General features: G+C 39.1%; 1 protein-coding gene across 4 annotated transcripts in view; it reads left to right on the forward strand.

Moving 5' to 3' along the window:
* Positions 1–24,786, forward strand: part of INVS (inversin) — an 86,323-nt gene that overhangs the window by 60,669 nt on the left and 868 nt on the right. For 2 of the 4 annotated variants that reach the window (XM_062608928.1, XM_062608931.1), the window contains 6 exons: positions 1,048–1,154; positions 4,611–4,823; positions 11,033–11,334; positions 14,723–15,524; positions 20,615–20,847; positions 21,771–21,851. In XM_062608928.1, coding sequence (XP_062464912.1) covers positions 1,048–1,154; positions 4,611–4,823; positions 11,033–11,334; positions 14,723–15,524; positions 20,615–20,847; positions 21,771–21,851 — 1,738 coding nt within the window. Of the gene's footprint in view, positions 1–1,047; positions 1,155–4,610; positions 4,824–11,032; positions 11,335–14,722; positions 15,525–18,802; positions 19,568–20,614; positions 20,848–21,770; positions 21,852–23,510; positions 24,783–24,786 lie in introns of those variants that run through there. The other 2 variants (XM_062608929.1, XM_062608930.1) reach the window with 2 other exon arrangements.

Genomic DNA, 24,786 nt, shown 5'->3' on the forward strand with positions numbered 1-24,786 from the left:
AAATGAAATTAGGAACCAGAATAATTGTGCAACATATAACAGATTTCTTTGTTATATGACATAATTTCTCAGAAGTCGGTAGAACTTTATCAGTCAAAATAATTTCACCCAATTTGTTAAACTTTTCTGTAGCTATTCATTGTAAGGCATGGATAATTCCAGGTAATGGAGAAGGATTTTTTTATCATGAGATCTACAGAGCATGCTGAGGTGATTTTGCTGCCAGCTGTGTATGGCATCAACTTGAGTACAGCTAAGCACACCAGCTCCACCTCTTCCACACAACACAGCAGCATGCTCTTCAGCCCTTGGGGCTCGAGGGGCAGCTTGCTAGCACTGAACTCAGAATGTCTTCATGTTCTTCTGCGGTACCACACCTTATTTCCTGCATTTGAAGTTCAGAAAAGCAAGATGCAGACAGGAGATATGGCCTGAAAGTGAAGTGAAATATCTATGTTTTGTTGATATTAACAGAACTTGAGGTAATCATCTTGTGGTTCTGTGATCCCAGTCCCAAGAGTGGTTACGTATGACCTGACTTATCAAGTGCAGCTTGAGAGTTGGACTTGCTTCATGTGAGAGAAACTAGACGTGTGAAATCAAGCTCGTTTTGAAAGCACAGCTGGAGCCATTTTCTCCTTAAGCTTCATCTGATTTTGAATTCTGTAGTAATTATTTTAGTTTTGTCACAGTATTTTGGAGCAGCTTAGAAAACAGTCTGAACTACAAGACTTGATGAGAGCTGCTTTAGACCTAGGTGGCATAGATGCAGAGAAACTGGCTCTAGAGCTAGTCTCCTAATCATGTTTTTCAGCTGCTTTATGTGGAAGAGCACGAGTGTCGTAATCTTGGGTTTTTTTTAAAAAAAAGATTACTTAATTTTTAAGTGTTGTATTCTTTTATTTTAACGGGAAAGTTTATTTAGAAGAATCACTTTGTCCTTCATGTCCAGAAAAGCATTGAATTACAGTATGATTTACAACTTTTATTGTGGCATGATGGAGTTTGGGGACAACATTTATTGTTGTTCTGCTGTGTTGTTTACAGGGAAGAACTGCTTTGCACTGGCTCTGTAACAATGGCTACCTTGATGCTATAAAGTTGCTGCTTGGTTTTGATGCTTTCCCTAATCATATGGAGAACAGCGAGGAGAGGTATTGCTTGTCTGATTGCATTATTTTGTAATTTAAAGTGCTGCGTACTGGTTTAAATGTTAAGTGTTCAGATATTACTAGAAAATCAGAATCTTGTGTCTAAAAGGAGTGCTGCAGTCTTCATTGTAAGCAGCTTTTCTAATGTGAAAATCTCTAAGTAAGACATTTCAACTTCAACTGTGTACACTTTCAAACCTTGAACTTAGATTTCTATGAGTATTTACTCATTCTAGTCTTGTTTGAAATATTAAAGATCTTTCTAAGATATATAAAGTTGACAGTGGATATGTGCAGAGAAAAGATGGATAAGGCATTTCTGCTGGTTTGGAGTAGACTGGAATTTTTCTATTTGGTAGGAATATAGTGAGGAGAAAGAAAACGTGAGAAATGTTACATTTTAAAATAGTAATTACAGATTACCTGGTGGTGAACTGTATGCTGAAGGCCTAGGTTTTTTTTAAAAAGAAGTCCTCCTATAATCATAAAGAGACAGTACATTTGCATCTCTTTTCTTTGTCTTTCATTGACATATAAATAATAGTTTTTTAAAAGTGATTTTGATTGTGGAGTTCAAATTAGTCACCTGACTGTGAAGGTAATTACTATTAGCAGAAATGTATAATGCCTTTTTTACAGTAGATGAACCCCTCATAATTATAAATAAAATTATGATCAGTATATGAATGTGAATATTTCAGTATATAAATGTGAATATTTCAACATTTTAAGCATTTTAAATAACTCAAGGATTTTAAACCCTTATATTTTAGTGCTAAATTTGAGTCTTCCATACTTATCCCAGTTTTAATTGCTTTCTTCCCTCATCATTTCTGTTTTGTTCTCTACTCTAAACCACTGAGATCTCTCTTCCTTTTCTATTCTTGTTTTTTTTTATTGAGAAACACAAACGAAAGTATAAGTAGTTCCTAATTATGTAGTGTCAATGGTCTCTTTAGTTATTTTTGATAGAAAATTAAATAAATAGTTGTAATTAAATTACTTTTCATAAGTAAGATTAAAGGCCACTATTTTGCCAGAAAGGAGGCTGCTATTTTCTTCACTTTGTACAAATGTTCTAATGACGTTCAAATGTCAGGGAAAAGACCTTAGCTGTGGTTTTACTGTAGTCATCCAGTTAGTATCTGTTTTTGTTTCCCTTATGGCATTAATATATATTTTTACGTATAAATTTACATTATTCAAGATATAACTAGCAGTATTCCAAATGTCAGTCCTTAAGCACTATTTCATGTGCAGAACAAAACAGATCCCAAATATTTCTAGATGAAAGAATTTTTAAATAGAATAAATGTATATATATTGTATGTCAGAAATGCACAGTTGACTTTTAATAAGCATCTACAAATTCTTGTTTTATTTTTAAGAGATTGGAAGCTTGGAAAATGGAAAAATCAAGATGAGTGTTGTAAGAGAGTAAAAATAACCTCATATATATGGTTCATCTGTAATTTAAGGAAATTGGTTTTTAATCAGTAACAATTTCACCAGATAGTAAAGTTTTTCAAGTGTAACTATAGAAAGAAGCTTCCCTTCTTCACTTTCTTAGAGTGCAACATGAAATACCAGTTCAAAATTCCAACATAGTAGTTAAAACTAAATAGTTTTCGGAAAAGATGGAGCTGAGATTGCATCTAGGATTTTAAGCAGCCCACTTGCTTGCAGGTACACAATCAAGTGCCAGTCCGTAGAGTGGTAGGTTTGTTGTTCTTGGCAAATTTATTTCATAATCCAACTTGACATCCAGGGCGCATGACAGGCTAGCTGCTGCTTGACCAACTACGTGCTAAATTACGTATATAACAGCTGTTGGCTGATGTCTTCTTTGCATGTTTTCCTGTCAACCAAGCTTGATTAAAAAGCTGTCTGCTTTAGAGATAACCAGTGGAAAAGAAAATTCATAACAGGCTTTGAACTGAGGCAGCAGAGAAATGGCTCATTGTAAAGAGCACATGTGAGCAGCCCTGAATGGGAGGTGTCCAGTCATACAAACCCGTACTCAGATTTGATTTGAGTAACTTTTTTGCTTTCAGAGTTAGCTACAATGGGGTTAGAGAATCTACATTTAAAAATACAGTCTTTATAAGTGATAAATGCTCCATCCCTGGCAGTGTTCAAGGCCAGGCTGGACAGAGTCTCAGGTGACATGGTCTAGTGTGAGATGTCCCTGCCCATGGCAGGGGGGTTGGAACTCGATGATCTTAAGGTCCTTTCCAGCCCTAACTGTTCTATGATTCTGTGACTGGGATCAGTAATATAATACATTGTCTTGGCACACACATGCTGAGTAACATGTGGGTAAAGTTTATTTTAGTATCTTTTGTGTCTTTAATTAAAATTTTCAAAACCGGTTATAATTTTAAAATGTGGTTTTCTGAAAGGGTGTCCCTTCTGAAGCTCCCATTCTTCAGTTATCAAAAATCTGTATCTCTTTAAATGCTATCAGCAGCACACCTTGACATACAAATCTTCATGTTATGTCATTGCCTTTATTCCTGCAGACACTTTAGTTCAGATACTGTTAATCCTTCCATCAAATCATTGCTGCGTGGCAAGTCCAATTCTGCTTTCTGTCTGGTTTTCTTTGCTTACCAGCATTGTGTCCTAGCAAGTTACCATCAAGAGGAGCCCTAATTTTCACAGTCGCATGCATTGACACTTGCTATTTAATAGTCTTGTATTATTTGGTCTCGGTTATGGTTTGTGAATGATGATTTTCAGTCAGTAAATGTCTTTGCCTAATGTTTCAGTGTTGGTGAGGGAGGTATGTAAATTTTTTTTCCTGTGGTGACAATGGGAAATTTGGGAATTATTTTTAAAAGGGGTTAGGCATCTTTGACACTATTAAAAACCAAAGTATTTAATATTTTTAGCACCTGTATCCATTTGAAAACAGACATAAGTCTTCCTAGTGGTCTTTCTGCTTGGTCAGTCATACTGTCCTTAGTCTTTCTTATAGAAGCTAAGCCAGATTTGACAGTAAATCTCTAGAACTGAAATTCATATAGGAGTAACACAAAAAATGTTTTAACTTGCATTTTGTTTAGTTTATATTTCTCTATGAGAACCTCAATAACACCTTTGTAAGACTGCTTGCCTAAAGCAGTTAATGCTATGTATTGGGCTTTGGAGGATTTTGATCCAATATAGCATGTAGTCTGCCTCCTCCCCTCCCCACTTTTTATATTAGGAGACTAAAGTACGTCTTAAAAATAGTCACAATGTGTAGAATGAGTAAGACAGGAAAAAAGTATTAAAAATTTAGTAAAACAGCCTGTGTTAAACAGATGAAGACGGATTCAAAAACCATTGTTTAATCTGTCTTCATACAAGAAGGTCCCTTATTATGAAATGTGGATTAAGTAAATGCACATTATGGTTAGAATGCTACTTCAATGATAATAGTTGTGGGTTTGTCTTGTTTTGCTTGTTTTCTAGATACACTCCACTTGATTATGCCTTGCTTGGTGAACACCATGAAGTGATTCAGTTCATGTTAGAACATGGGGCTCTGTCTATAGCTGCCATACAGGATATTGCTGCTTTCAAAATTCAAGCTGTCTACAAAGGATACAAAGTTAGAAAGGCTTTTCAAGAGAGGAAGAATCTTCTAATGAAACATGAACAGCTGAGAAAAGATGCTGCTGCCAAGTAAGTCTGAGACTTGAAATCTACTCTGGCAAATAGATATTTGTCATGAGTTTGTGTATATCAGTGTATGATTTTGTCTGTTACTCATCATCAGCTCTTATTCCTTTGAGTAAAATTCATGAAACTGTAGATGATAGATGGCGTATAATGGATTTTTTTTCCATACACCTATAGATGGAAATTATTTTCCAGATAATCCCATATTAAATAATAAGCTTTATATATTATAGAAGAACAGGGCAAAATATCAAAAGCTGAGAAATTAGCAAGTTAGCATCCACAAATCTTTACTTGATATTTTGTATGGTGATAAAAAGGCTTGGAAAACATTTGTCACTCTAAGGTAATGGAAATAATTATTGACCTATGAAGTATTTTATATTAATTTTGACAAGAAATTAATAATTAAATGAAGGAAAAAAAAAAAAAGAACAAGCAAGAAAAGCCCGGTTTAATAAGGCTTACCTTACTGTTTCACATGAGAGGTTGTGCTTTGCTAGCAAACTGAACTCCTGGATTTTATTTTCAACTTCTGTTTTGGCAGTATCATTCTCTGCACTTACAATTTCTGCTCTTGAATTAGAGAGTTACCATGAAATCATTGTATTAGATTCTAGATAACTAACATACACAATTGAAATAGTTACTTGTAAGAGTGTAGGTTCTGACTGAGTTTCTACCCTGTTTACATGAGCTGATAGTAGTAAAGTGGTGAAATTCTAAAATCAGAAGGTACATAAATGATCATCAAAATACTTCAGTTGCTCTGGTTTTATCCTTCAAGAATATTATATGAAGAAGAACAAATTAGCACCTGGTTTCTCATGATGAAATCTGATTCCAGAATAAAAAAACATAATCTGAAAATATTTCTGCATTATTTTGTAGTATTATTTCTGTAGAGAGGTCAAGTGAATAAGCACACAGCATAATCATTGCACCTAGAGATCTTTTTGTTGCATTTGTCTGTCATAGACAAAGTCAGCTTCACTGTGCTCTATTTCAATTTTTTGTATCTTGATGTTCTGCCTAACTGTCCAGTTTGACCTTCATTGGGTTTGAGTGCTACTACTGTACTGTTCAGTAGTTTTTAATGCCCAGAAAGAACCAAAACTAGAAATCTCATCTGAGTAACTGCTTGAAGAGTCTTTAGATGCTAAAGTTGTAACTTGCAGCCCTCCTACTATTTGTCTTTTTTGCTGAAGTCAGTAGAATTCAAACTCATGCATGGAGAAGCTGCCTTTGAAAATATCCCCAATATCTTATGTGTTTCTTTTTAGTTTGGAAAACTCTGTTTCTTGCTGTGTGGTCACAACTGACTACCAAATGAGGTAGCTTTATTCTTTATGATGACAGTAATTTGTAAAAGAATCTGTGCTACCCATTTAGAAGGTAAAATGAAGAAGGATTGCCTCATGGAAATTTGGAGGTGTTTTTACAATTATTTTCCTCTGTGAGTTTCTGATGTACTTTCTGAAACTTACTAAGCTGTTGTTATTTGTTTGAAAACAATAGAAACAAAGTCTGTGTACCAAATACCATAAAAATAGAATTAAAATACAATTGGAGTGTACAAGCAAATCAAGTTGTCACATAACAAATTTTATTTAATTGCAGTTTTATGATCTGTAATAAACTGAAGGGACATTATGTTGTCATCATTCTGCGTACCCATCTGTGCGTTCCACAGCTAAAATTGGCCAGGGTGTTGCTACATACAAAAACCTAATATCCCTACTGATGTTTAAAAATCTGCTCTCCAGATAAAAGTAGAAGATATGTGGGAATCCAGAATGCTGGTGAACTCCTAGATTGAGCACCCCCCACACACACTATTTCAGTGCATGTATTTAAAACTTGCTTTGTAATATGTTAGAGAGACTCACTGATATAAATCATTCCTAAGTCTGCATGGATTTAATCTGTTGGGCTTTCTTCCTTAACGAAAAGTCAACCAACATCACATACCTGTATTATTTTCTGGTAAAGTTACATTGACTGTGTTAAATGCTTGTGAAATATTTCTATACAAACATATTCACCCATGTTAAACAAACCTGTGTCAAAGAAATGGTAATTTATAAAATGAAGCTTGATTCAGAGCAAAACAGCATGCACACTATTATGTCATTGAGCAAACAGACATATCAGGAGACCGATTTGGGTAAGCAGGGGAGCCATGATAGAGCTCAGATGCAAAAGGGCAGTATACAGAAGGTGAAAGCAGGGATGGGCTGCAAAGGAAAAATGTGAAAACATTGCTTGGGCATGTAGGGATGGTGTCAGAAAAGCCAAAACTCAAATGGAGTTGAGGCTTTGAAGGGATGTCACAGGAAATAAGGTGAGCTTCTGCCCCTACATTAATATTAAAAGGTGAGCAAAGAAAATGTGGACCTGTTGCTTGAATGGTGCAAATGACTTAGTGACAACAGACAGGTATGGCAGAAATACTCAATGCTTTCTTTTTCTCAGTCTTCACCAAGAATGTCTCCTAGGCCTCTGGGCTTAGGGAAGTGGTTCAAGGAGAAGAGCTGTCTGCTGTAAATCAGGATTAAGTCAGGGATCACTTGAGAGAACTCAGCCCAGACAAGTCCATGGAACCAGATGGGTTGCATCCAGCCGAGCTGAGAGAACTAACGGATGTCCTTAAAAGGCCACTTTCCAACATCTTTGAAAGGTCACAGAAGCCAGGGAAGGGTCCTCAATGACTGGAGGAAAGCAGATGTTGCACCCAACTTCAAAAAGGGCCAAAACACACATCTTGTAAAAGGAAGAGCAAAGAAAGGGTTGCTCCATGACTGATACTAAGAAGTCTGAAGTGTTCTGTCTTTTTTGTTTCAGTCTTTGTTAAATGTCAAATGATGCCCATTAGCAAGTGAAATCACACTAGTAACAAACGGCAGCAATGCAGGATAAAATACTGAAACAGTTTAGAGATTAGTGGGTGAGTGAGGTGCTTTCAGATCAGCTTAGCCTGAGAAAGCTCATCGTGAGTTGTTTAGAAAATTGGGCGATATAATCTTAAAATGGTTACCCTTAAAAACTTTAGGAGGACTGATGGGATTGGAGAATCAAGGGCCAGTTAAAGCAGCTTGCCCAGGACCATGTCCAGTCATGTTTTGAGTGTCTATGCAAATGGAGACTCCACAACCTCTGTAGGCAACCTGTTCCAGTGTTTGACCACCCTCACAGTAAAAAAAATGTGTTTTCTTGTGTTCAGGTAGGATTTAATGAATTTTAATTTATGCTTACTGCCTGCTATGGGTGATATTGAGAACAGTCTGGCTCCACGTTCTTCGTTCCCTCTCATCAGATGATACTTATAGACATAGATGAGATTCCCCTCAGAGCCTTCTCTTGTCCAAGCTGAATAGTCCCAGCCTTCTCAGCCTCTTCTCATACGAAAGATGCTCCAGTTCCTTAGGGTGGAAAACATCAAAATGCAGAAGACTGTAAGCATATTGAAGACTAAATTAGAAATATGAATGGTGTTAAAATACATATGAGAAATGATTGAGGAAAAAACAGGTAGCTAGGTAAGGACAACGGAGTGCTCTACACGTTTGGGAAGATCAATCAACACAGGAATACTGGTCAGAAACTGTCTCTTAGTATTTTTATTAAGAATTATCTGTTAAAGATCGTAGTGGATCACAAGCTGAATGTGTCGTGATTCAAAAGTGTTATGCTTCTAAAAACAAGCATCATGCTAAATCGTATAGCCGAAGGCAGCTGTTTATCCAGCATGAAATATAACTCCTCTTGGTCCAGATAAAGCTTCAGCAATAGTAGGACCATACCTGGAGATCTATTTTCAGTTACAATTTTTGAAGTAACTGTTTCTTGCAAGGACAACTTCAAAAATGCTCTCCAGGCACGTGGAGATGTTCTAAATTTAAAACAGAGTAGATAGATACAGAAAGCACAGTGTTCTTAACAGAATAGAAGAGGTTGTCTTCCTTTTAGCAGGATCAAAATTCAGAGCATCTCTGTGTCTTCACAAGTGCGTGAGGCTGAAACTGTTCCTTTCCATCTGCTAAAGTCTCAGTTTCGATTCTCTCACTTTTGTAATGAAATACAAATTTATGACCATTCAGAACAAAATCCTGTTGCAATTATAGTGGAAAATGTTGGGCTGCCAGGTCTGTTATCACTATCAAGCTGTAGTTGTCTAATTTGAGAGCCCAGATTTGGATCTTGTTGTATGGCTAGAACCTCCCAAAAATGAATGAGAACCCTTAAAACAGGAATTTTTCTCCTCCTTCTCCATCAAACCTAGTCTCTCAAGTCAGACAACAACAAAACTTGGAAATTTTCATTTGAAAGGTATGTTTCATTGTGACACAAACTGAATTTCTGAGTAAATAAAAAACACAAGGGGAGGTTCGTAAGTATTCAGGAATCTGTTAATTGACTAAGCTGTTGTGTGACAATTACCATGATAGGCTATGAATAGGGAGCTTTGAAATCCCTTCCATTTATTATTTCTTCAGTATAATCTGAAAAACCAGCACACAAGGAAGACCTTTTTATAAGAAAAATCCCCTTTTGCTTCTTGTGAATTTCTGGTCCTGTGTCATTTCAATAACTTTACAGTCGGTGTGTCACTGAAGTTACTGTTTTGAGTTAATCTGCTCATCCTAAGAGTCAGGTCACTCTGGGCTGATTGTGTATTGCACAGCGCGTCTCACACTTTCTTTTCGAATACCCTACTGGAGCATACTGGTAACAGGCTGCTTGATTCTTGTAGGAAAAGACTATTCTGTGAATAGTAAGATCTGATTCATCAGCTCAAATGGCAGAGTAATGGCAGTGAGATCCATACTGTACACAATCCAGACATCCCCATGTAGCCCAGTTGTGGAATGCTGACATTATTTGAAACTAGCCACGTTTTTCCATGCCAGAGGGAATACTGAACCTCAGGCTGCTGGGAGAGTATATTTTAGATCAGTTAACAGCTTTTCAGGTGCAAAGTTCGATCAGCTGATTCTGCAGAGCGTACTTCGTAAGATAGTACTGACAGATAAAGTTAAGCCTTCTCCCTGGCAGCTCACGCTGAAATGACATATACTGGCATTGATACAACTCACAGGAACTGAGGATGGCATGCTGCATAACTAACCTGTCATATGCTGTGCTGTGAGCTAATGTGTCAACAGTCTGCAAACTGTGTTATAGCGTTGGAAGCAAGTTAAAATACCAGGCAGCGACATGATACGACATTTATCACCTGTCCATTCCAACAGGAAAAATGTCACTTCATCTTACAACCAGTGCTTAATTTGCAAAACTAAGTTCAGTGGTAGGTAGGTAACGTTTGCTATGTGCTATTGCGTTTATTCTGCTTTGTAGGAGAAGAATTTAAAAGCTAAAGTGCAATGATATCTCACTGTATTTAAAAATAGGCTGTAAAACTTCATTCAAGAGATGCGGCTTTCCTAACCTTGTCCAAAATTCTTCTTTTTATCTACACTATTTAAGGGATGCATGACTTCTTTCATTTTGAAAACCAAATATCGTAATTGTAATGGCATACTACGGGCACACAAGTTTTTAATTCACATCTCATACTTTCAGTATTTATCATTTGTATAATGTATAATCTGTTTATATGCATTAAGTTATCTGCCAATGATAAATACATAGTAGCAAGTTAGTATCAGTAGCTAGTTTGAAATTGGTTTATAATTATCTGAATTAATTATGACACAGATAAGTATGAAAAATAATTTTCAAAGAGATGTCTTTTACTGGTTTTCTGGTTTTCACATACAGTGCATTGCATAACTACGTATATGAAAGCATTGTTCATTACTAATGAAAAACATAGTTATTAGTATCATATTGCTTGTCTTCTGTCACCTTTTCAAAATCCTGCTTTAAGCTTTTGTATATTTATAAAAACACTAAATTTCATTGTTTTCAATAAGGGAGTGCTGTAAAATCAGCTTAAACCACTGCAAACTGAACAGGCAGCTGCCTAATAAGGACTTAAGCTTCATTAGGCTGTAGCTGCAGGTCAGTTGTTACTTCAGATCAAGTTAAGACACTTCAATACAACAGGTGTCCCTTTCTCACAAAAAAGGTGTTATCCTCAGGGTTTTGTTGTGGCAGTGTCAAGTTTCTAGAAAGCAATGTGTTCAAGTTAGATACATGCTCCCAAGATTTTGTCTTTGGAATTCTTATGGTATTGACTATAATTACAGGAAACGTGAAGAGGAAAGTAAAAGAAAAGAGGCCAAGCTACAGAATGGGATGCAGAACGTGGAAGAAAACAGGCTTCGAGTACAACAGAATGCTGTAAATCGAGAGAAGACTACCAGCAACTCACAGTTACCTAACAAACCCATTGATACACAGAGTAAGAGATCTCTGTCCCTCAGTGGTTCACAAATTCAACTAGGGAGAAACAGTAGAGGTTCACCTAAAGCTTGTCACAACAAAGGAACACCAAAGGAGAGTTGCCTGTCAGCCAAGCCTCAGAGTGAAGGTCATAAAATCAGGAAAGGTTTGTAAGCTTTTTAAATTGTCCTGATTATCCTTCTTGTCCCTGTGTGGGGTGTTTTATGCACAGGACTTGTTTCATCTTTCTAGCATTTCTTATTCTTTCATCATTTAAGCAATTCATATATGGTAGGAGTAAGATACAGATTCTTTTTATTGTGTGTGTTCAGTCATCTTAAGTAGTCAAAAATGCCAGTATATACAGTGTCTTTTAAATACCTAAAATATGTGAGAACAGGCTGTTGGGAGTTCTATTAGTTGTATTGTTAGGAGAAAATGAGATTAAAGATATTTTGGCATATCTATGGGATACTTGAAGAGTGCTAATGGAGAAATGGTAATTCTTGTTTTTAAATGAGGTTGAAATGAGGATAAAATTGTTCTAAGTGACATCTCTAGCGTACAGAGGGAGCTGTTCAGTCTGCTTCATTCTCCATGTCAGGGTTCTCCTATGATTAGTCTCTGAAGTCCCCTTGTTGAGAACACTCTAGGGTATTTTTTGAGAAGTGAAACTGTTTTTAGAAATTGTGCTATGAAGCAGTGTGTCAAAGGTGCCCTGCTGCACTCTTGTATTCTGTCTTTAAATGCATCATCAATTTATCGTCATTTCTTGTTATTTTTGTGAGATAGTGAACATAATGAGGAAAAATTGATAAGTATGGAAAAAAGGGAAATGGGAAAGAGAGATCTGGGGAGGTTTACAACAGTGAAGGGCAGGAAGAAAAGAAGGAGAAGTACAAAGAAGCTATAAAAGAGGAACAAGCAGCCTTTTCTTTTACTGACTCCATGTATCCATTCTTAGCCAGAATCTTCCACTGATTATGACAATGGAAACTTGCATCAGTCAGACTCTCACTGGTTCTGGACCAAATACAATAGTTTTGCAGAGAGAATGACCTGAGGAAGTAGGTAGTATGTAGTCCATGGGAAACAGGGGCTATAGAGTCAAACTGACTACAGAGATCAGGACAGAATTTGCCAAATTTTCTGTAAAGGATTCTATTATTGATACTTGTATTTGGAAAACTGCATTTATGTTCAGTTGGGTACGCTACCCTTTACAGTAACCTAGGGAATTCAAACCAGCAGCAAATGCCACCAGCGTCTAGCTTGGACTTTTGATTGAAGGCTGCCCTGAAGATGGAGATTTCCTGATGTAGCTATGCCAGAATAATTTTTCCATGGTGATGGTTCTGCAAGTAAAATTTTAAAATCATATAGGCTATTGCCTGGAGGTTTTTTTATTTTCAATATGTCTTTAAAAGCAGAATATAATTTCTGCAAGCAGTAGAATTTTAAGTAGAAAATTCTTTCTGTTATTTACTATCTTTCTTCACCATGTTGGATGTGACAGCAAAACTCTTCTTCTGAAATACATGTCTACTTCTCCTACAAGACCAGTTTACTTTCAGATTGTAAAGAAAGGCCCCTCTTGCCCAGTCCAAAAAGCCTATGTTTGAAATAAAATACTATGCCATTTTTAGGCATGCATTCTCTTTTTGCTATTGAAATGATGCCAAAAAAGCTGATGCAGCAAGGATCAAATCATGAAGTTCTTTAATCAGTTCTCATTAAGTGTTTTAATCAGTCCTCTTGTGACCAAAAATTTAATGGATTTCATTGGACATTTTATTGGAATTAAATATAAATTTAGATCCTGTGGGCTGTGGAAACTATGATTTAATTGGTGGGGTTTTCAGATCTGTTCTTCACAGAGAAATCCTCTTTCCTATTTATGTTATCTCATTTGCCTTAGCTGTAGTACAAACAGGTAAGTTCTTTTTTTTTGTGCTCTGTACTTGCTATTGCTTGGTCTTTCTATCTAAGAAAGTTTCTATCAACCTTAAAAGATGAGCTAGAACACTTAAATCATAGGCTTTTTCCATTATCGAGTTACCCAGTTGTTCAGGTTGAGAAGTTTTGCACATACTACTTCACTGTGTTAATGGTTAAAGTAAAAAAGCTTTCTACATGGTGCACGTGCAAACCAGGCAGCAGGTGTTGGTGAATTCAGAATGACAAGGCTTTTCTTTTAAAGCTGTGTCCTTTTTCCTTGTTGAGAGAACAACAGTGCTGTAAACTTCGTATGTTTGAGCTGACTGTCAGCCCTATGCCCGTTTTATTGATGGCACTGGCAGTTTCTGATTTGGCTTCTCTAGGAGTTGGATTATGCCCTCGGAAATCTTGGCATCAGAAGGCACATTGATTTTAAATTGTCTATTCCCCAGGTGTAATGCAAGAGAGAGTGAATTTCCTTCTCCATTCTGAGCAGTTACAACAATAGCTCAATATAGGAAAGAAAAAAATAATTACATTAATAATAGATTAAAATAATAGATTAGTTTTTTTCCCGTCCCAGAACATAGAGGGCTATCTACACATATGCTAATCATGTGTAAGTTAGAGTAGCCTTTCAGCCCACACTGACCTGTCACTATGATAAATCTTCTTTGTTGGAGACATCATTGATGATAATCTTTAGTTTCCTTTGTATAATCTGATAACGTGCCATATTGTGTTACCCAGTCAAAAGTATCCTGTCAGGCTGCAGTGGGGATAAATATAGCATGGTTTCTCCAGGTTTTGGATGATCCAGCAGATTTTCTGTGATTCTGGTATATCAGAGGTCTCTTTCTCTTCTTTTTTCTGTCTTACCTACCCCTGAACAACCATTCTGTCTGTTACGTTTCATCCTGCCTGGCCTGTTTTCTCATTCTCCTGTTAGTTTCCAAACAAAATGGAAGGTGTATGGTAGATGGGAGATTTTCAGTTTTGGACTGAAGTCTGGCTTCCGAATCATCCTCGCAAGGGCATTTAGAGGCGCTTATCTCACAGCAGCAAGGGAGAAATGGGAAGGACTGCCTAGTTTCATTTAGGATGTCAAGTACCGAGAAGCCAAGCAGTCTGGGTTTCCTGGGTCAGTGGGTTACCCAGTCTGTCACCACATGCCAGGATACAGGGTGGCTAGAGCAGAACTTCAGCAAATAAGCTTGAAACAGTGACAGTCTGTCACGGTATCTGCACTGGAATGAGCAGATGTGTTCATAGGGCTGCATTCCTGCACCACACTGTGAGCTGGTTTCTTTGGAGAACACCAGTATATTCAGGTAGGTGAAGAAACAGTTTTTCCCTGTGAACATTTTTTAGGCATCTAAGTCAAATGCATTGTAAGAAAGAAAAATACTTTGAGAACCAAAAGCAAATTAAGAAGTTTGGGACTGCACTGTTACAGGCAATCAGGTCCGCTCCTGATTCTTCCTGCTCACGTGTTTTTTCATTTTAGTAAATCCCAGTGTGCCTCAAAGGTAACTCAGCAAAAAGGGAAATAGAGAAAAAAACTACGTTTTGTTGGTTCAAAGGCTGAATGTTGGTTTCCATTTCTCTGTCTAAAGATTCACTGAGGAAACACACCAAAAGCAAGTCAAGTTGTGTCCATTTCCATTGTGACAAAGCAAAAGAGGAAACAAAAGTTGAAGTGAAACATCAGGTCACAGCTGCTACAGAACTGGATGGAGAAAAGCACAAATTGCACACTGTTGACACAACGGGTGCTTGTGTTCGGAGGAGCAGAAGGCATACTGCTGCTGCTTGTAGGACTGCCAGTGTTGGGGAAAAGCTAAGAGATCAAAGTCAGCCTTCATCTGGCAGCAGGGACCATTGTGAAGGAACGGCTGTGTTCTTCTGCAATGTCAGCTGTACTGGTGGAGTTGCGAGAAACTCGAAGCAATGTGAAGCTTCTTCCAAAAGCAAAAGGCATCAGCAGAAATGCAGAAATAAAGAGGTAAATGGTGAACGATGTTCACCAGCTGGCTCTAGTAGACCAGGAAGTGCCAAAACAGTATTTGTAAACACCAGAAATGACAGTGTGCATGCTGTAGAACAAACTATGGCAAATAACGAGTTAGCAAAAAAGGCCTCCCCTTTATTGTCTGCTAAGGCAGAACGTATGGGAGCTGTGCCAAGAAACCCAGCAGCGTGTTCTGCTCCTGATGACAGTTTGAACTTGGAAAATACAGGCATAATTGGATCCAGGAATGCAGATGATCAATCATGTTCTGTCGCATGGCAAAGTACAAATATTGAACTGATCCCTTTAGAGATTCGAATGCAGATTATAGAAAAAGAAAGAAAAAGAAAAGAGCTGTTTCGGAAGAAGAACTATGCTGCTACAGTCATCCAGAGGACATGGAGAAGGTAAGACTGCTGTTTCAGTAGCTAGAGAAGAGTAAGATGTAAAGTAAGTTAGCTTGTTGGCAAAGTGCTTTTATTTGGTCCTTTTGCTTACATTACCGGTGCTAAATAATGAATTTAATAATCTTTCACCAAACAAGTGAAAGCAGGTTTCAGTCGCCTGGAATTACATTAGTAAGCTCATAAAAAGAACAAGGTAAGTGATGACTTTTAATCATTGAGAAGTTATGAAACTTCTGTTTCAAGCACTGATATTTCTTCAGAGAGTGCAGATCAGAATTTGCCTAAGCCTGGAGTTCACTGCTCTTGTGTTCATTAGGAAACTTGCACATGGAGGGATACAGGGTTTTTCCTGAAAAGGTTTTTGTAGCCAGATCCTTCACCACCATTTACTGACACACTTGAAATTGTATTCTGACCTGACTTTCAACTGGGCAACCAAACTACAAAAGGTTTGGAAGCTTTGGAAGTTCATTGCCAAAACTTGAAGCTAACTTGAGTAACTTGATTGAGCAGGAATGACTGAAGAGGCAGACAGGAGAGAGTGAGATGTCCCAGCATTTGCTTTCCACAGCATTGTCCTGCTTTCATGCATGCTCTTTGTTTGCTATCTGTTCATCCAGCTCTGGGGTCCCCAGGACAAGAAAGACATGGACCTGTTGGAGCAACTCCAGAGAAGGGCCGTGAAAATGGTCAGAGAGCCGGAACATCTCTGCTATGAAAACAGGCTGAGTATGCTTGTTCAGCCTAAAGATAGAAAGCACAGGGGGGACCTGATTGTGCCTCCCTTGAAAGAGGGCTTATAAGAAAGATGGAATAAGACTTTTTCCCAAGGCTTGTAGTGACAGGACAAGGGGGGACAGTTTTAAACTGGCAGACGGTAGGGTTAGATTGGACATAAAGGAGGAAGTCTTTTCATGATGAGGGTGGTGAGGCACTGATACAGGTTGCCTGGAGAAGATGGGGCTGCCTGATCCCTGGCAGTGTTCAAGGCCAGGTTGGATGGGGCTTGGAGCAACCTGGTTTAGTGGAAGGTGTCCCTGCCTATGGCAGGGGGTCGGAACTAAATGGTCTCTAAAGGTCCCCAAACCATTCTGTGGTTCTGTGCTTGTGCCCCATTACTTATACCCACACTGACCTGCAAAGCAAAGCAGCCACTTGTTTTCCCAGTGATCCACCACTTCTGCCTTCAACCCTCTCTGCTGCTTCCAGACACTATGCAAGCAGCTCAGTGCTGGCAGTGTTTTCGTTGGCCTTTTCTCATGTAGATGCCAATTTCTTGTCTTATGTGTTAAGGTCTTTTTAGATACCAAAAGCTACAGTCAGGAGTAGGTTAGGAGAGTATATCCATAAGTGATACTGTTGCTTCTGAAGGCTATGCTGTTTTCACTGAACAGCAAATTAAAATCCCCATAGAGGAGTAGACACATACCATATCTCTCAGTCAAAGCGTCAAAATATGTAGTGAGTGCCTGTGCAAATTGCCTCACAAGATCTGGGATCTAAAACCCTGTATTGAGCTAGCTTGCCTGTATAGAAATCTTTGTATTCCATTTACAGTTTTGACTAAAGATTGTGGATAGATCTTTCTGAACTATCCATCTGCTGGAACAGCAGTGGTGCTTTCTATCACTGAGCATGCACTCACAGCACTTCAGAAATTATGGGGATTAAAGATTGTTTAAATGACATTTGCTATTGTGAGAATTAATAAAGAAAAATAAACATACTTGCTCTGTTTGCAAAACTCCTATCACAGTATGCTAGAGATTGGAAGGGACCTCAGAAGATCATCTAGTCCAATCCCATGTTCTATAGTATATAGAACATTAACATGGATCATAGATCTGCAAGACTGCAGGAGAGGTTAGTTTGGCTGTTCCTCCACTGCCATCTTGTTACATCTGTGGACAACGTACTGTTGCTAGACCTTTGCTGGAGTTCATCACATTTGCAGTGATATTAGAATGCATTTATTTCAGTGAATGTTTTGATGCAGAATGCAGAACAGTTTGATTGGCAGCAGTGCTGAGGTGAGGGCACACCACTGTTGTGAAGAGCTGTGCTTCCCTCCTGTCTTCTCTCTCCCAGGCCCACCAGTTCTGCTGTCTCTTCTGCTTACGCTTTAAGCTCAGCGTGAACTTTATTGCGTGAGTGTTTTGAAACCCACATGGATGATGGGAGCTGTGAAATCAGACCAGATTTCCTCCTCCCAATTTCCATGCTGTTATCGCATCAGTAGTTTTTATTTTTAAAAAGAAGATATTTCTGCTTCTCCCTCTGAAGCACAGTTCGTGTACATTTTTGCTATATTTTAGGATATGGATCCCAAGTCTGATGGTGGCATCTGCCTGCCAAGAAGTCATGGTTAAGCGTTTCCAGCTAGCTCACCCAGCATGTGCTGACTGTTACTATGATGTCAGTTATTCTGACTCTCCCTCTGAAATACCTGTTTTCCCACCCACTGTACACTGAATTATAGTTCTTACGCAGGTACTTACAGTGTGACTGTGGGTCCCACCCAGTCCTGTGTTTGTCTTTCAGGTCCAGGCTGGCACAGGTAAATAGCATGTACTTGTAGACAGCAATAGAATTACACATTGTTAATGTGTAATTCTGCATTAGAAACATGTAGAGGTACATGCTTGTGTTCTGGCATTTCTCTTAATTAGGATTAAATACATTTGTCTCACTGCAAATTTTATAGTCATGATTTACTTCTTGAAAGTTTATTGAGAGCTGTGGTGAGCTGTAACACAATGGTACTGCTCTGCTTAAGTGTATGAAACTTGCCTTTCTTGGGAAAATGTTTCAATTCCCACAGTCCACACACTTTATAAATGTAGTCCTCAAAAGCCTGTGTTTAGGTGTGTGGATTGCCAAAGGTTAATTGTTTCTCCTGCTCACTGAGCCTTACACATTCTGTGTCTAGCTTGCTCTCATGGGGGACACTGAGGCCTGTACCATTCTCCAGAGTCCACAGTGAGTTGACAGAAGCTGGAAGTAAGTTGGTTGCTGTTACGTTGCTCTCCTGTGGGAGTCATGCTATATTTTCTTGATGTTACTGCTATATGCATACTTTGAGCAGCAGTGGGTTTTAAGATTAGAGCTTCTATAACAATGAATCTGAGTACCATTTGCCAGCTTTGCCACTCTGCACATGTATTCCACATATCTGCTGTGCAGTAGTTTTATTGACTAAGCACTGGCTGTTTTGTTAAGGCCCCACATCAGATTCATAAAGCATCAAACTTGGAGCCACTCTTCTTTTTTCTCACTAGGGTCAGAACAATCAGTTACAGGAGAGCTGAATTCTGAGAATGTGCCCATGCTCTAAAGATAACTGCCTACGTCATCTTGGTGTCAGAGCCTCGCAGTTGTTTTCTCGTTGCTAAAAACTACGAGAAGTTCTTCACAAACATGAAATTACAGCTGGGTGCAAAGGTGGAGTGCCTGTGACTGGGTCACTTCACCTATCAGCAAAGGCTTCTGGCAGCAATTACTGAATTCCAAGAGAACAGCTTAGTAGTCTTTTCTGCTCAAGTATAGAACAGTTCCCCAATTGTTTTTCCTGCAGCAGTAGTCACGTAACCCATCCCTAGCTCCAGTTACGTTAGCAAGTCACTGTAACTGTGCCCCCCTTCACTTTCTCTTCCTCTCTTACCCCATTGAGCAGTTCTAATTGACGTGTTGCTTACCCAAACTGGATCCTTTTTTTCCCTTCTGTCTTAATAACGCTTCTGTTCTGAATCCATACAGTACTTTGCAGCTCACAGGCACTACAGGCCTTTATTGGTAAGCTGCAGTTGTTGCGTACTTTAACGAGCCGTATAACAGGACATGCCTGAATTCTGAAGCTCCACTAAATTAAGATTGAATATATTTGTCTCACCCAGCAAGTTTCACTGAGGGAATTTACTAAGCTTATTGAAAGTTTCAAATTACTGGGGCTCTGAGCATTATCATCCCCCTTTGGCATTCTGTTGCACTTTTATGTGCTCATTTTTCTATATACGGCTGGTGGTTCGTTTGAAGTGTACAGTTTTTGTTGGCTTGTATATTTACACATTTCGTATCTGGTTGTGCTGCCTTTTGTTTTAACTGAGAACTTGTTGCAGATGGAGCAAGAGAACAAAATCACCTCGTTCTCCCTCCTTCCTCATTCCTTCTAATGCGGCATCCAGTAGAAGCCTTTTCAAATGCCAGAGGGGATGATGCCCAATGTGTTTTGGCCAGTTACCCAACACTTACTTACAATTAATATTTTACAAGTGTTACTACTCCATGTTCATCTATGGCAGGTTTGTCCTGGGGAGATCCAGAGTTAATTGCTAGGCCAGTTAATGGACTCGCGAGTGTGAAATGCCAGTATCTGATTTAATACTTGTATCTGATTCAAGACAAAAAGCCAAACAACTCCTGGTCGCTGGTGCCATTAGGCATCAAAGTGGGAAGAAGGACAGATCATCTACTGCTGCCACGTGGAACAGGGCTGGGACTGTGTAAGATCAAAGCAGCCATGGCAAGGCTGGGTTGGGAGACAGAGCCTTTGAAGGGAAGGGGGAAAAGCAAAACTAGATTGCTGAAGAGATGAGGGGAGCACCTTTGGAGGAGGGAGGGAAAGCATCTCAGGTTTCCATAGAGGAAATGTGCAGTTGAACCTGTAAGTAGATCTGGTTTGTCTCTTGCACTGACTGACTGAGCAAGTGGTAAAGCACATGGGAAAATTTGGTGTTACAGTTGAAATGAGAAAACGGTATTGTATTGATTATACTCATAAATATGTATAGGTCTTGTCTTCTCCATGCTTTCTCTAAAGCAGTTGATACACTGATGTTGAGGTGCTGTAACTTTGGATACCTGTAATGCCAGATCTTTATTAACTGTGTGAATAACAGCTGTATCCAGAATTGAACCCAGCTCCTGCTTTTGCTTCTGAGCAAACATTTCTCATCCAAATGACTTCGCACATCAGTGGGAGTTCTGTTTTCCCAGTTAGCTCATGTAATCTACCATGTGAACTGATGTGTGGAAAGCACCAAAGTTAAAACAGGTCACCTAAAACAAGTGCTCTTCTCTTTTCTGCTTTCTAGTTACCAGCTAAGACAGGAGTTGTTCCAGCTTCTTAGTGCTAATCGGCAGTGCAAAGAAGATGAAGACAAATGGAGACAAGAGACAGCTGCCTTCTTCATTCGGGTTGCCTGGAAGAAACAGCTGAACCATAGCCTTCTGAAATCAGCTCCTTCATGTAAAAACCTGAAACCTGTAAATAAAACCGGCTCGGCCATAAAACCCAGCAAGCAGTCCATCCTGAAGCAGATATATGGTAACTTTGTCTTCACTCTGTTTTAAATAGCTACACTTTTATAACAGTGTATTCTTCCGTACACTCCTTACCTCATTGTTAGGGATTTCACGTATTTATTACAATTAGTCTGAATCTTGGGTGTCCTGGGTAATTGTGTGTCTGTTGCAGACTGAAAGAAAGAAACCCTCTGTGATTTAAACTGGCTGCTGCTAAAGCTGTTTGAATCACCACATAGCGTTACTCCAGCATGGGTCTTGAGCAACCAAACAATTCTTTTGCCAGAGCTGTTACACTGGGGACAGCTGGCTCAATCGATCCATAGTGGCTGTCTGGAGCATGGTTTAAGCATGATTTTAAGCTTTATGGGGTTTATACTGTTTTTTAAATATTTCCATTTGAAGACTATGGTCTTGCTCCATGTTCATAACTTCCTTGTTTCAAGAGAACTGGTCTTTATTGGAAGAGCAAGATCAGCTTTTACGGTAGCACTGCACTATGCCTGAATGTGCATGGTGCAAAGGACTCCATCTTGCAGAAAGGGTAGCAGGAAAGCATTGATTTAAACCTTGAGTTTGCTTACAGTGTGGATCACTGATGAAGTAAGGATGTGCTAACTGTAGGTACTTTACTGGGTAGTAAGTTACTTCTGTCTTGGCTCTGTAGTTTAGATGGCCAAAAAAAAAGATTACATAAATAAATAAAGCTAATTTTATTTAACTTTTTTTTTTATTTACTAGCAACTGCAAGATGTATTTTTTAGTTAAAGTTCAATTGTGGTTGTCACAATTTTCTATCATAGAGAACATCCCCTGAGTTTCCTTATCATAAATGAGACTGATTTTAGAACAAAGCGATGTTGTAGCCTACTTAATAGTTTCTAGCTATACATAACATCGTCTTTATGTGATTAAACATGGAGCTGTTTTTATTGCTTGTTAAAGGACGTTCTCAGGAAGGCAAAGCGTATCAGCCAACACGACCTCCTTCCAAGCTGAAGCTTTCTGATGTACAGCTGGTCTCAGGTAGGACACCTACATTTTAAGAATACTTTAATGTTGTATGCGTGTGAGATTGGTTTCATCTTGGAAAAGCAAAAATAATTGCTCAAGAACTGGGATCTCATGTCAAAGTATGTAACTGCTGCCAAGCTGTTAAGATTGCATGCTTTTTCTTTCACTACTGCTGGATTTACGTGAGCACTGCACTTTCATCCTTGTGTTGAATCATGTATATGAAAACCTGTCTTTATTGGGCTGCTACTAGGAAAGACCTTAACAGAATGGACTTGCAGAGTGACAAGCCAGGTAGCATTCACCTCTGGTTAAGATTACTTACAGCACAAATATTTACTAATCTTATAGAAGAGGTGGACTGCTACATGTGCCAAGAATTTACACACCTGGCTGTTAGAAATACCTGGTTTAGTGCATAGATGAAAACTTGAAAATCCAAAGTTATTGATCTGGTCTCTGCCCTTCCTTTTAAAATGGTGTAACTGGGTGTCTGTGCTGTGCACAGAGCCTCAATTACTGCATAACTTTGACTTTCATAAGTTGTAAAGCTTTAGCAAAACCATGCATTTATTTCCTGCTTAACTCAGAAGCCATAGAGTCATTGCCAGGTCTTCCTTAGGAAAGCCTTAGTTCTGCCTGCCACTGAAATTTTGGGTATGTATCTGGTCTTGGGGCAGTGGGGCTGGCACAACCAGGACTGTCAAGCTGTGCAGACAGACAGGAGATCTACACCATGTACAACAGAATAGCACCAAAGGATGGCGAGTGTGAAAATATTATCAAGGTCATTAAAAGGCTGGAACTATCATGCATGTGGCATTAATAGGCAGCTACCTAAAACTGAAGAGTACATGGCCACCTCTCCTACTACTTCTTTACAAAATGCCATTTTTAAGAGTGTAATTACACTTATTAGGGTATGGGAGCTATAGTAACATTAGCACTTCATCACATGAAGGCCCACTTGGCCTTCATGGTTGTATCACAGCTAGTTCAGAGGCAGGCCATGGGTAACTAGCAACAAAGGAGATGCTTCAAGGAAACAGTAGTTCAGGTAGTTTGCAAAGGGCTGTAAAATACATTTTCTCCTTTACTAATTTAACAAAGCTCTGAAGTCAGAAGGCAATCCAACATTGACTTAGCCTTGTTTGTTACAAGTGTAGGGAGTTTCTGCCTCACTATGAGACGGTGGCTTTTTTCTTCCAGTTTGAAAACTGTTTTAATTAAGCATCACAACCAGGCAGGTGTTTGGTTGCCACCTCTTCATGCAGATAAGAATCTAAATTTTAGAAGAGCTTTAGCAAATAATGCTTCTTTTCGTTCAGGTTCTTGGGACAACATCTCCCTGTCTCCTGAAATAAAAAGGCTTTCTTCTGAGGTTTGAGTGTCCTTTGCTTTCATAACTTGGTGACGAATAGGATAGTGATAGGAACTCTGCCCAGTTCCTTTAGAACACTACCTACTTTCATTCACCTAATAGGAGCTCGGGGAACTTTAGCCCTTAAAGACAATAACATGTTTTTCATCTGACCGCCTTTGTGCATGACAACATGACGCTTGTTGGAAAAGTTCAGAGCTGTCAGTGGTGAATGCCAGATACTCCGTGCCTGACGTAGGTGCCTGGAGTAGGTCAGAATGGACTGTTCAGTCTCATTCTCTCTCTTGCAGAAGGTACAGCTGGGAAGGTGAAGACTGGCTGTCAGCCCTGGTTTGAATGTTCATATAGCTAGTGGGAAAAGTGTGCCGCAACACATATGTAACAGGGACAGACACCAAACTCCATGACCTTTCTGGCATAAGCAGACCCAGCACTTTGGAGGGGAGGACATGCAGAAGGTGCACAAAGGAAATGTACAAATAAGTCGGGGGGGGGAGGGGCGGCAGAAGGAGACAAGCAGAAAAGGGGTGTGCAAATAGGGACAGAATTGTTACAATTAGCTCGTTTTGGACCCTGAAAGTTGTTCCTTTTTAAACATCATTTTATTAAATCGGTGCCTTTTGTCAGTTCAGTAAATGGCATTTAAAGAAGTGCTCTGCAGCAGGCTAGACAGCTAAGTCTAGGGTTTTTTTTTGTTTCACTGTGAACATTAAAGTGTGTGTAGAGTTGTAAAGGAGGAGGCTTTGCAATTCTTTGCATCAGAAAGACGTTCTTAGAGCGTGCTGGGCGCGCCCCTCAATGAAATGCTCAGATTTGCACTTTGGCGGGACCCTGACTGGAAAGGGATAAAGCACCAAAATGTTTGCATCCCACCTCCACAAAACTGGGGAAGGAGAACACACACAGTATTACGCACATTAAATGAAAACACTGAGTGAGTCCAGATATTCAGCCAGGATCAGAACTGAAGAGAAGGGTCAGCTAGCATTCATTTTTGGTTCTAGTAATTCAGAGCTTTAGCCCTAGACCAATTTCCCATACCTTCTAGAAATGACCCAGGACCTAATGTGGTTAAATACTGCTCAACAAAAAAAAATCCCTTGCTGCTCTTCAGCAAGCTCAGCCAAGAGCATTGTGTTAGTGACTGAGCCATCAGCCAGGAAACCCTCCTTCATTTATGCGGGTAAATCTCATGTTGCTTTCAGTTATTATAGGCTGCTCTGAACACCCGCAGTAGGATTCTACGTAAGCTGTACCAAGCGCCACAGAAAATAAACTCCACTTACAGATAATCAACAGCAAGATGCCAGGACAAATGCATCTGTCCCAGCCCTGCCAGTGTTCAAGACGAGGATGGAGCAATCTGGTCTAGTGTGAGGTGTCCCTGCCCATGGCAGGGGGGTTGGAACTAGATGACGTTTAAGGTCCCTTCCAACCCAAACCATTTGATGGAGTCTATGATTCTTCTCCTGGTGCACTCACTGTTTCTGAGATCTAGAACACTGTGTAGATTAAACTGCTTTGTACCCACTAGAGCTTCTCACCAAACCCGTTTTGTTCTTTTTC

The sequence above is a fragment of the Pezoporus occidentalis genome, unplaced genomic scaffold (genome assembly GCF_034315485.1).
Source record: "Pezoporus occidentalis ecotype Australia unplaced genomic scaffold, CSIRO_AGI_Poc_V1 ctg132, whole genome shotgun sequence".
Taxonomy (NCBI): domain Eukaryota; kingdom Metazoa; phylum Chordata; class Aves; order Psittaciformes; family Psittacidae; genus Pezoporus; species Pezoporus occidentalis.